Raw genomic sequence first — 12,327 nt, forward strand, 5'->3', positions numbered from 1 at the left:
GCCCTAATTATTATAAGGGTGGCTCATCATTATAAATATTTTTTTAAAAAAATTACTAAAGGGTAATGGTGTAAATACTTAACTCATTTTTATAGAATTTACACAATTATTTGACTTTTAATTAGGTTTATTGATAGGTGTGAAATGTGTTTTTTTTCTTCTTATAAAAGAGAATTGAGGGAGTAATACTTTAGATGTGATTAAAAAAAAGTCAAACACATATAAAAATACTTTACATCGTCGGTGTATATTAATTAATTGTTATTTAATTAGTAAATTCAAAAAATTACTCCCTCTGCCCTAAATTATAACTAAATTATATGTCTTTTGTAAAAAAGTTTTTTCGCAAATTATAAGTCACTTTACTATCTCAATACAATATTAATGACATTTGTCTTAATATATTCTCTACTATTTATTACTCTTTCTTTTTCAATTCTCTTAATTTATCTTTCTTCTATAATTAATGAAAAATAATATTGTAGAATCAAATAGATATTGTAGAATCAAATATAATTTATCTTTTCTATACAATGTTATAATATTTTTTAATTTGTGTGAAATAAATAAAACGTCATATAATCTGAAATGGATGGACTATTAAGTATGTAGAAATGAAACTTTCCAACAAAAGGATATGAGTGGCAAAACGGGCCGCCCGCCCCGCCTTATGCCCGCCAAAAAACGAGCGGGGCGGGCATGCCTGCCAAGTTAAATGGGCATAAAAGTCATGCCCGCCCCGCCAAGATGGTGGGTTGGCGGGCGGCGGATTTACCCGCCTATTTTTATTTATATTTTTTTTAATAGATTAATAGGCTTTTTTTACCTTTTAATTAAATTTTTCACTTATTTTTTAAAACAATTTTTTATAAAAGCAACTTTTTAACAAATTTACTTAAAAAATATTACATATATTTATAAATAAATGTATAAAATAAACCATCAAGAATTCCAATTACTAGAATTAACTAAAAACAAAGTGAATTTTGGAGGAGAAGCAGGCTTTGGCGCGCGGCGGATTTTGGCGGGTCGGGTATGGCGGACGGCGGGTTTTGGCGGGGCGGGCTTTGGCGAGCGATGAGTCTAAAATCTCAACCCAACCTGCCATTTTTTGACGGGTGCGCGGGCCGCCCGGCGGTCCACGGCCCGTTTTGCCACCCCTACAAAAGGATGTACATTGAAAAGTAATAGAAGGATAATATTAATTTCAACGATATTTTTGTATATTTGAATATAGATTAAATTATTGAGCCGCAATATCATTAGTAGTAAAAAGAAAAAGAACATAGTCTTAATTAAACCGGCGTAATAACCAAATAAATAAATAAATAAATACACAACTAGATAAACCATTTTAACAACCACCTCCATCTCCATTCTCCATCTTGTTGGCGAATACCCACCGTCACCACCACCACCACCACCATCCATTTTTTCATTATCTTATAAAAATAAATAAACATTAGATAATTAAATGATTGAATTAATCAATCCAAAAACTAAAATAGGAGAATCTAAAAAAACACCACTTTTTTTATTATAATTTTATATTTATCCAGTTTTGTTCTCTCTCTTTCAATCCCGTTTCCACTACCTTAAAATCTAAAACCTTCAATCATCCTCAAACCTCCACCGTTAATTTTCCGAATTTAGCGGAACCAGAAAAACCCAAAAAAAAAAACCAAAAAAACACAAAAAAAATTGGAACATGCAGCACAACATCCTCACCTCGATCCGAACTACGAAAATCACGGATGGTTGTAAAGGCACTCACGTCTACGCTCTCAACTCCTCCGCCGCCGCTGATTCTCCGAACACCGCCGGCGGTGGAGATACCATCGGAGATAAAAAACTCTTTCATCATTTATTAGACCGGTCCAAACACTCCGGTCGGTTCAAACCGGTTGGACCCAAAACGGCGACTCGCGACGTCGTTTTGGAGGGTCTACTCCCTTGTGGCCTTCCCTCCTCGGAGATTCTAGAGCCTTCGATTGAGCCGTGCTTGAAGCCTGTTGATTTGGTTGAAACGCTTGCCGGTGTGTATCGGCGGATCGAGGATTGTGTAGAGGTTGAGAAATCGGAGGCGTTTTTGGAGCAGTGTGCGGTGTTTAAGGGGTTGCCGGATGTTAAATTGTTCCGGCGGAGTCTCCGGTCGGCAAGGCAGCATGCGGTGGATGTGCATTCGAAGGTTGTGTTGGCTTCGTGGTTGAGGTATGAGAGGAGAGAGGATGAACTTGTTGGATCTTCTGCGATGGATTGTTGTGGAAGAAACGTGGAATGTCCTAAGGCTAGTTTGGTTCCAGGGTATGATCCTGAATCTGGTTTCGATCATTGTGTGTGTTATCGTAAATTTGTTGATAATGATGATGGGGAATGTGAATCTGAATGTTCAACTTCTTATGGAGTTGATGATGGTAGTGGTGACGGTGATTACCATGATATGTATTTTTGTATAGGTGATAGTGATATTAGATGTAATAGATACGCAATGGCCTCGCTTTCGAGGCCTTTTATGGCAATGTTGTATGGTGGATTTGTTGAGTCGAGGAGGGAGAGGATAAATTTCACCCTGAATAGTGTTAATGTTGAGGTGATGATGGCGGTTGAGATTTTTAGTAGAACCAAGAGGTTGAGTGGGTTTCCGAATAATGTTGTTCTAGAGATGCTTTCGTTTGCGAATAGGTTTTGTTGTGTGGAGATGAAGTCTGCTTGTGATGCTCATTTGGCTTCTTTGATGTTTGACATGGATGATGCGTTGTTGTTGATTGAGTATGGAGTGGAGGAGAATGCGTATCTGCTAGTGGCAGCTTGCTTGCAGGTGTTTCTCAGAGAGCTTCCTAGTTCGATGCACCGTTTGAGTGTTATGAAATTGTTTTGTAGTGTAGAGGGTAGGGATAGACTGGCCTCGGTAGGGCATGTGTCGTTTTCGTTGTATTGTTTTTTGAGTCAGGTTGCGATGGAAGATGATGTGAAATCTACAACTTCGGTGATGCTCTTAGAGAGGTTAGGAGAATGTGCGGCGAGTGGTTGGCAGAAGCAACTTGCTTATCATCAATTAGGTGTTGTGATGCTTGAGAGAAAAGAATACAAAGATGCGCAACATTGGTTTGAGGCTGCTGTTGAGGCAGGACATATTTATTCTTCGGTGGGTGTTGCGAGAGCCCAATATAAACGCGGGCACACATATGCGGCATACAAACTGATAAACTCCCTTATTTCTGATCATAAACCTGTTGGTTGGATGTATCAGGAAAGGTCTTTGTATTGCATTGGGAAGGAAAAGAGTATGGACTTGGTCTCTGCAACGGAATTAGACCCAACTCTTTCTTTTCCATACAAACACCGGGCTGTTTTTATGGTAGAGGAGAATAACATCGGAGCTGCCGTTTCTGAAATCAATAAAATAATCGGTTTCAAGATTTCTCCTGACTGCCTTGAATTGAGAGCTTGGTTCTTGATTGCCATGAAGGATTACGAAGGAGCCCTCAGGGATGTCAGGGCAATTTTGACATTGGATCCAAACTATATGATGTTCAATGGGAATATGCAAGGCACTCGCTTGGTAGAACTCCTCCGCCCTGTCGCCCAGCAGTGGAATCAGGCTGATTGTTGGATGCAATTGTATGACCGATGGTCTTCCGTTGATGATATTGGTTCTTTGGCTGTTGTACACCAGATGTTAGAAAATAACCCAGGGAAAAGTGTTTTACGCTTTCGGCAATCTCTACTGCTGTTACGGTGAGTGTAAGCTTTACATTATCTCAGTTTTATTAATTTTTTTAATGCTATCATTTCCCCCTTGTAGATTAAGTTATCTCGTCCTGTTTTTTTTACCAATTTCCTATTCCATTCTCTCTTTGTTGCTACTGACTTGTAACTAGGTTAGGGGATATCTCTAGTTCTTTAGTTTCCCAGTTTCAGATATCTTCATCTGATTAAAAGGTTTATTAACCCTAATGAGATCTTCCAAACATAACTTGCTTCAACGTCCCTTATATTAAGAAACTGACTTATCGAACCCGTATTCCACATTTCCACAGCATGAAGAATGCAGTATATGCAGAAATTACATAATTTGCAGCCTTTAGTAGACCTTATAAATTATCATGAGAAGTCCTGTTTTGAGTTGTTTTGTTCTTGCTGTGTCCTGCCGTCCTCTCTAATTCTGTGGAAGCTAATATTTGTTTTGGAAGCTGATGATGTGGATGTATATTTTTTCACTTGCTTTCCACCTTCCCATATCTATCATGTATACAGTGCACTATGCATTTGTGCAATGAACTCTTTCTAATATTTGATTGTTGCTCGCATAAGATATTTAGTTTGTGTTTTGTCTTCCATAAGATGATGGAAAATAGCTTAGGTTGTTTATGAATGTAGAGAGAAGACCTGTAGATTATGTTGTAACTTAAAGTAAATCAGACGGAGAGAATGGAATAGGAACATTGTGATGGGATTTAATCCATGTAGCCGACCCTACTTAGTGGGACAAGACTTGGTTCTGGTTGCTGTTGTTTTGTCTTCCATTACTTTAATGCCTGAGCATGACTCGGTCCATTTTAGACATTAATGATGTTCCTGAATCTCGCAGGTTAAATTCTCAAAAGGCAGCAATGCGTAGTTTGCGTCTGGCTAGAAATCATTCTTCTTCAGCTCATGAAAGACTTGTCTATGAAGGATGGATATTGTATGACACTGGTCATCGTGAAGAAGCAATAGCAAAGGCCGAGGAATCAATTTCTATTCAAAGGTCATTTGAAGCTTTCTTTCTCAAAGCTTATGCACTAGCTGACTCATGTCTTGATTCCGAGTCTTCAAAGAATGTGATTGATCTCTTGGAGGAAGCTCTTAAATGCCCTTCAGATGGTCTTCGTAAAGGACAGGTTAGTGTTATAATGTAGTGAGATTAAATATATAAACTTTATTCGGCTGCCTGAACAATATATTTTTGCCATTCAACATTGTAGGCTCTAAATAATTTAGGGAGTATATATGTAGACTGCGATAAGCTAGAACTTGCTGCTGACTGCTACAAGCATGCGCTTAACATCAAGCATACACGAGCACACCAGGGATTGGCTCGTGTATATCATCTTCAAAATCAGCACAAAGCGGCATATGATGAGATGACAAAGCTAATAGAAAAGGCCCAGAATAATGCATCGGCTTATGAGAAACGTTCAGAATATTGCGACCGTGACATGGCAAAGAGTGATCTTAGTTTGGCAACACAGTTGGATCCTCTAAGGACATATCCGTACAGATATAGAGCGGCAGGTAGTTTCCATACAACTAGTTACTATTCATTAATTTTTTATTTATCCCAAGTGAACTTGTTTAAGTTGGCAACATACTTGATTAAGTTTTCTCTAATTTAATTGGAATATTGCATTACGTCAACTCCCATCCAAATCTCTGTTGAACATAAATTGCATTAGTATTATGGTAAACTCCTCTTAGCATTATTATGTTAAACTCCTCTAAGCATACTAGAGAGCTGGGAAGGACACGGCCTGACGACCTTACAGAATGAGCTTTAGATGTTGCGTTAGGTATTAAAGCCTTACGGGATAAAATATCTGTTCAAAGTTTCTGCTAATTTGTGTTGATAACATGCCCTATCAAATATCAAGCCACACATTCGGGAGGGTGCCATGCTCATTTCGGCCTAGTTTATCTTGTCATGAACAGTCATTTATGAAGTGAGACGGGAAATGAATCATTTTCAGTTTGATCTTGTTCTTGTTTGACAACTTAATTTATTAGAACCTCCTTTATGTTCTTTGCTTTTGTTGTCTTGATATTTGGTTTTACTTCACGCAGAAGTACTGTGTTTTCTATAAGCATTGTGGCATAATAATGTTAATGTTATCATGATGTAGTCTTGAACTAAACCCTTGTCTTGGTGTCACAAAACTTCTGAAGTTCTGACACGATGTCTTTGTATTAGTCTTAATGGACGATCATAAGGAAGCTGAAGCAATAGTAGAGCTTTCAAGGGCCATCAACTTTAAGCCAGAACTGCAACTGTTACATCTTCGAGCGGCATTTTATGATTCAATGGGTGATTTTGTTTCTACTGTCCGAGACTGTGAAGCCGCCCTTTGTCTTGATCCTAGCCATGCTGAGATGTTAGAGCTTTGTAATAAAGCCCGGGAGCAAGTTAAGGATAGAAAGTGAGAGAATCAGAAGTCAACAATCATATTTTCTGTGCTCTTACAGGGACAGGCCTACTCATGAAAACCAATACTTCTTCACAATGTATGACCCATCTGTACTATTTATCTATTGAATGTTGTCATGAGGAAAGGTAGGGTGTGTATCGTTTCGGCCGACCGACCTTCTGGATGCTGAATCACAGAAGGGAGAATGTGAGTTAGAAAGATAATCTCGATGGAAATTGAAGGGAAAATAGAGGAGCAGAATCGCTTGTAAATATATGTAATGATGAATTATGTTTTTGTCAGCTTACGGTTCAAGCAGCACAGAAGCTGCTGCTATTCTCCAATCTGCCATGGTAGCAAGAATGGTGAAAACAAGTTACCACAGTTTTAGACTCAACTTGTACATGATAGTCAATTTGTTGTGCAACAGTTTTAGATATTTACAACTATATTATTGACTAATCAGTCACCAATGTAACTTGTGTTGTAATATTTTTACTGTCCTCAATTTGTTGTATAAATACACAATTTTCCCCTTCAGTCACCAATGTACTTTTGATGAGTTATCCAAATCCAGATATGAAAAATTTCACCTGTTCAATTCTTCGACATTTTTATGTTTATGTGTTGTGTGTTAGATCTTGTTCCCCTCCTCTCCTTATACTACTTTGATTTCAAGCATTACAGTACATTGTAATAGTAACATGCTAATAATAACCATGTCTATTCAGTTGCTTGTGATTACTTTGATTACTTGACACACCCTTCCCAATTATTCCCTACTTTAATTATTTTATTTGTATAACTTGTTACACGTGGAGGGAGGGGGTGGAAATAGCCAGACAAGGTTTTAGAAGGCATGAGATAAATATTTAAGGCAGTGTTTTAAAAACCGGACTGGCCGGTCGAACCGGGAACTGGCCAGGTAACCGGTGTGGTTCAATAGCGGGATCGAGAATGTCATTGAACCGGTATGAACCGGTCAAAACCGGTGTAAACCGCTAAAACAGGAAAAATCGGCGGTTTTTGTGAACCGGTGGTTTAAATGCATTTTTAAATTTTAAAAAATTAAAAAATGTCATTTTGACTATTTTACTTAAAAATTAAAATAATAAATAAAAAAATAAAAAAATGGTTATAGATGCCGTTGCTTTTGTTACAGGTGAATTTGATATTGAAGAAGGAGATCCCAACATTGAAACAATTTTTCTTTTATTAAAATTAAATTTAGTAGACAATGGAATTATTTTGTTATAAATTATTCAATTAAATTATGTTGCGATTAAACTTTTGTTTATATTTTATAATTATGTACTATTTGATTCTGTATGATACCTATGTGTAAAATTTGAATTTAAATTATGAATTTGTGAATTTTTTTTATAATATGATGTTTTCAAAAAATTTAAGTAATAGTTATATTTTGTAGGGACTGAATCATTCAGTTCGACAGATTTTATACCTATATAATTTTGTGATAACGACTGGTCTATTCAATCGAGTTATCCGGTTTAACCCGGTTTAGTCATGCGGTTCGACCAGTGGCCCAATGGTTCGACCAATAAACCAGTGACCCAGTACCCTCACCGGTTTGATGTCCGGTCCAGTTTTTAAAACACTGATTTAAGGTTGAATCTAGTCTATGGTTTATTATAGACCTTTTGTTTAGAAATATTTAAGGTTGAATCTAGTCTATGGTCTATTATAGACTTTTTGTTTAGGCCTGATTATGGTTTATTATAGGCTCTTTATTTAGGTCTGATCTGACTTTTTTAAAAATCTGTCATATTCTGAAAGTCTATTTAAAAGTATGTTTCATATTATGATTTTTAAATAGTCTATTTATCCTATTTTTTTACATGGACAACAAAGTCTTTTATCCTATTTGTAAGACTTCATAGATTTTTTAATAGCCTAAAATCCGACCTATTTAATTAAATAGACTTTTAAAAATATCTGAAGTATGTCCTTTTTATTAAATAAATCAGGTTAGACCAGACTTGAATAAGACCGATTAAATTATAGGTTCCAGTAAATCGATCTGATCTATTCTCATCATTACATGAGGAGGCTTTTCAGCGTATCCACCATTTGAGTCCCTATAAATTTTGCTTCATTTTATTAAATCAATTTTTGGTCTACATAGAAATAATGGTTTGACACAAGTTTTATTCCCACAAGTTTGCTCATTTGGCATCTTCGATATACAGGTTCCCAAAATTACCTAATGATTTCACTATTATTATATTATAACAACAAAATTTTTAATTATTCAATACTGAATGTCTTTACCAAACTCATGAGAAGTACAAATGTGAATGATGAACAAGTTTTCACTTCTTTTCCTCTAGTATACGTAGTACTCACATGAAATATTGTATAGCTACTCAGTATCCATCCTCATTGGAGGGTGACATATTAGTTTATCATTTGAAAGATGCTTATGAAAGCAAGACAAAAGTTTGAGCTCTCAATATGTTGGAAATACTTGAGTATAAATTCTCTCTCAATGAATGACAGCAAATAAGTTAACTTAAAGATCACTATTCACTAGTAATATAAAATTAAATTTGGATTACTTTGTAGTTGTTGTTGCATTATACATGATCAAATGCTTTTATTTTATTATACATTTTTAATTGACATTTTATGATATTTTAGTTTCTCATCTTTGTATTTTTTTTAAATAATTTTGTTTTGGACTAGCCACATGATTAAAGAAAAATGTCTAATTGGAAGATTCAACTTATAGTATCTGGATTCATTCGGTGGATAAAAAAAAGACGATATACTTGGTCAAAAGTCAGACACTTGATCCCAATTACTAGTACATCATTTGTCATAGGATGTGATCAGATGACTCTCTACGTTTAATTTGTAGGGTTTTAGGATTTGACAAAATAGTTTTGATTGTCTACCATATACAAACCTATAAACACATTTTTTCAAATATTATCTCACTCTCACTCTCAAATTATATATTATTTTGATAAGCTTATTAACTTGAAAGTAACTTGAAAGGTGTAGCATATATAACAAGAAATGAATTTAATGAAGAGGGAATCAAAGTGCTTAGCTAAACATCATTCTATAACTCTCGTTAAATCAATTTAGTTAATAGCTGTGCGACATCAAATACAAAATTGCGGGTTTGAATCTGCAACATTGTATTTATTCATATTTAAAGTATGAACTTCGGTCATTAGACTATATGACCCGAAAAAATCTTATAATTAAAATATGTTAAGTCGTGTATTTTGAATATATAAATTGATGAATTTCGACCACTAAACAATATGACAAAATAAAACATAATCTTATAATTAAAACATGTTAATCTATACATATATTTTGGATATATACAAAAGGAGCAAGAATCTTTATACAAATAAAATTATCATAACTATACATTTATCAATTGAATCTGTAGTTTTAATTGGAACATTATAGAAAACAAAAAGGTACTCTGTACTCATAACTTCCTAAACTTTAGTTTTTCCAAATTGAAAATCTTAATAATTGAGTTCCTTTCCATTCCAAAACAAGTTCATTATCATTTTGTCCTTCAATTCTTGCCTCATATGACCTTTCACTTCCTCTCAAAACTTCACTTACTTCCATCAAAACACTTTTGCTCAATCTTCCACCTTCTAAGCCCAACTCAACCTCAAAATTACCATCCCTTTTCATCTCTTCCCATGTTTGTAACCAATCAAGAGAAGATATACAAGGTGCAACAAACAACACCTCACATGCAATTCTTGCTTCTGAGAATTTTTCTGAAAATTGTGACTCAATTGATTCCAACAAGGCCTTATAATGCACCAAATTCCCTTCAAAAAATGACTTAAAATTTAAACTATTTTTGAGTTTTTCAAATGCATCACCATCACCAAAAGTAATCATTCCCTTGCTACCATAGTTCTTGATCAAATCCTCAGCTACTTTTACAAACTCAAAAGCACTTTTTCTTCTGCTTCTTACCATTCCCATATGAGGAAGACCAATCATCAAATTAAAAGCCAAAAACTCTTTCTTCAAAACCTTCTTGTTCATTCTTTTGATCTCACTAACCAACTCTTCCAATTCTTTTTCCTCTACCTTCAATTTCAAACCACATGATTTAGCATACTCATAAAGTTCTCTTTTGGTATCCTCAAAGTTCCAAACACATTCAGAATTTTCATCACTCCATTTAATTGATGTCAATTTCAATCTTTTCTTCATCTTCGAAACCGCCTCTAATAAAAAAGGCCATTGAATTCCATTTCCAATACAAAAATCAATTATGTGAATTTCATCACAATCTTCTAACATAGCAGCCTCAAGAATAGATGAAATAGCTGCAAAATGAGCTATTTTTCCAATTGGATTTCCTTGATAAATTACCTTAAAAGCTTCTTCAAAATTCTTGTGAGCTTCCCCTTTGAGATAATCTCCATGATTTGTCACTTCTTGTGACAAATAAAATGCAAGTGTCTCTAGAGAATCACCAAGTGGAGTCACTTTTTGGCTTATACACTTCAAATGAACTTCTGCTAGTGCTTTTTGTCCTTTCTCCAAGGCTTCTCCATATGCTTCCATCAAGTGTGGAAGAATCACTTTGTTGTCAATTTCCATGTTTTCTTGTGGAAGAATAAGTGATTGTTGTGTTGAGGAAAAATCTGATTTCATTGATTGTGTTGGACTCCATGCTTCATAAGAAATTTTTTTCGAAGGGAAATCATCGGTGGTTAAAGTAGAACTGATGACCGTTTTACAACTGTCTCCGAGAAGATTTGAACTTTCTTCTTGATACGGATGATCTTGAATATCAACAATTTGGGGATATAAAATTGAATGAAAAGATTCAAATTCCATTAGTGATGGAAGTTCTAAGGTTTCTTGTTCAATTGGAAATTGGATATGATCATTAGTGAACATGGAGATGTTGTCAAAGAGAGTAGTATCTGAGGTGGTTAGTAGAGTACTGAATTCATAATCATCAACATGGTCATCCATGATGATGTCATATGGATCACAGTTCTCAACATGGTCATCCATGATGATGGTATATGGAATATAGTCATCATTAACATGGTTTATCATGGTGAAGCTATAGGGATCAACAACTTGATTATCAAAAGTTGATGGGTTTATGTCTTCATAGATTAATGGCCATGGAGAGTGAAAATTTTCTTGTTGAATCATATTTTTGAAATGGATTTTTAAAGAGTGAAGAAAAGGATAGGGTTGTGGTGAATAGATTATTGAACACTAAAGAGAAAGAAGGAGAGGATTGGGTGGAGGGATTTGATGTGTTGTTGTGTTTGGCTATTTATAGATGAAAATAATGTTGGAGAAACAATGTCAAGACAAAATAGAAACCTAATTTTGATGTTATCTTTGGAAGTTTTTCATACATGCAAAATATTCTTCAAAGTGAATGGGTTAATGGGTATCTTAAGAATCTAAAATTTTGTGATGCCTTTTATCCCTAATTTTTTAAATTTTAATATTATGTATTAATATAAATAAATTAGTATTCGATTATTTAATGTTTTATTTTAAAAAATATTGTATAGTATTCATTTTTGCTACGATATATTTGTGTATTATTTTGAACAATTTTAAATTTGTATTATATTTAAAAATAGGTTAGAGTATTTTCCATTACTACCTAATTTGAGGAGAAGAGAATATTTTGGAATTTTGTAAAGAAAACAGAGGAAAATACAAATACAATGACTTCTCCTCTCTGCTCAAAACATCTTCAAGTAAGCATGATTATTTTTTTCCCATTCAAGATATACTTCTTTAAAGTCTCATATGAGACATATTTTCAATCAAATTCTGATAAAATACTCTTCCTCTTCACAAATTGAAAAACTTTCAACCACATCACCACGCGTTAATCTAAATAGATATAGAATCAATTATATTTAATAGTATAAGGTATACCTATTCCATAAAACTCATGCATAAAATATTAAATTGCTGAATTATATAGAGGCTCACATTGAATCTTGAGGATAAGTTCGTATGAAGAGACAAAACTTTCTTAATGTCTATTTTTATTTATTTATTTATTTATATGATTCAAAATCTTAGTCATAAGATCATTTAGACAAAGAACATAGTAGAAGAAATATGGTGGTGTGGATTTAAAGAATTTTATTTCATT

General features: G+C 34.4%; 2 protein-coding genes across 2 annotated transcripts; one reads left to right on the top strand and one right to left on the bottom strand.

Moving 5' to 3' along the window:
• The first annotated feature begins 1,345 nt into the window (after positions 1 to 1,345).
• On the top strand, positions 1,346 to 6,765 carry LOC131609412 (ethylene-overproduction protein 1-like). Its single transcript, XM_058881107.1, has 4 exons — positions 1,346 to 3,738; positions 4,592 to 4,883; positions 4,968 to 5,277; positions 5,951 to 6,765. The coding sequence occupies exons 1-4, from the start codon at positions 1,709 to 1,711 to the stop codon at positions 6,178 to 6,180; spliced, it is 2,862 nt and encodes a 953-aa protein (XP_058737090.1). The 5' UTR covers positions 1,346 to 1,708; the 3' UTR covers positions 6,181 to 6,765.
• Positions 6,766 to 9,474: 2,709 nt separating this feature from the next.
• Positions 9,475 to 11,524, bottom strand: LOC131611958 (protein NODULATION SIGNALING PATHWAY 2-like). Its single transcript, XM_058883780.1, has one exon. It carries the CDS (start codon positions 11,352 to 11,354, stop codon positions 9,654 to 9,656), a length of 1,701 nt encoding a protein of 566 aa, XP_058739763.1. The 5' UTR covers positions 11,355 to 11,524; the 3' UTR covers positions 9,475 to 9,653.
• Positions 11,525 to 12,327: the final 803 nt, after the last annotated feature.

This window comes from Vicia villosa, linkage group LG6 (assembly GCF_029867415.1).
Source record: "Vicia villosa cultivar HV-30 ecotype Madison, WI linkage group LG6, Vvil1.0, whole genome shotgun sequence".
NCBI classification, from domain to species: Eukaryota; Viridiplantae; Streptophyta; class Magnoliopsida; order Fabales; family Fabaceae; genus Vicia; species Vicia villosa.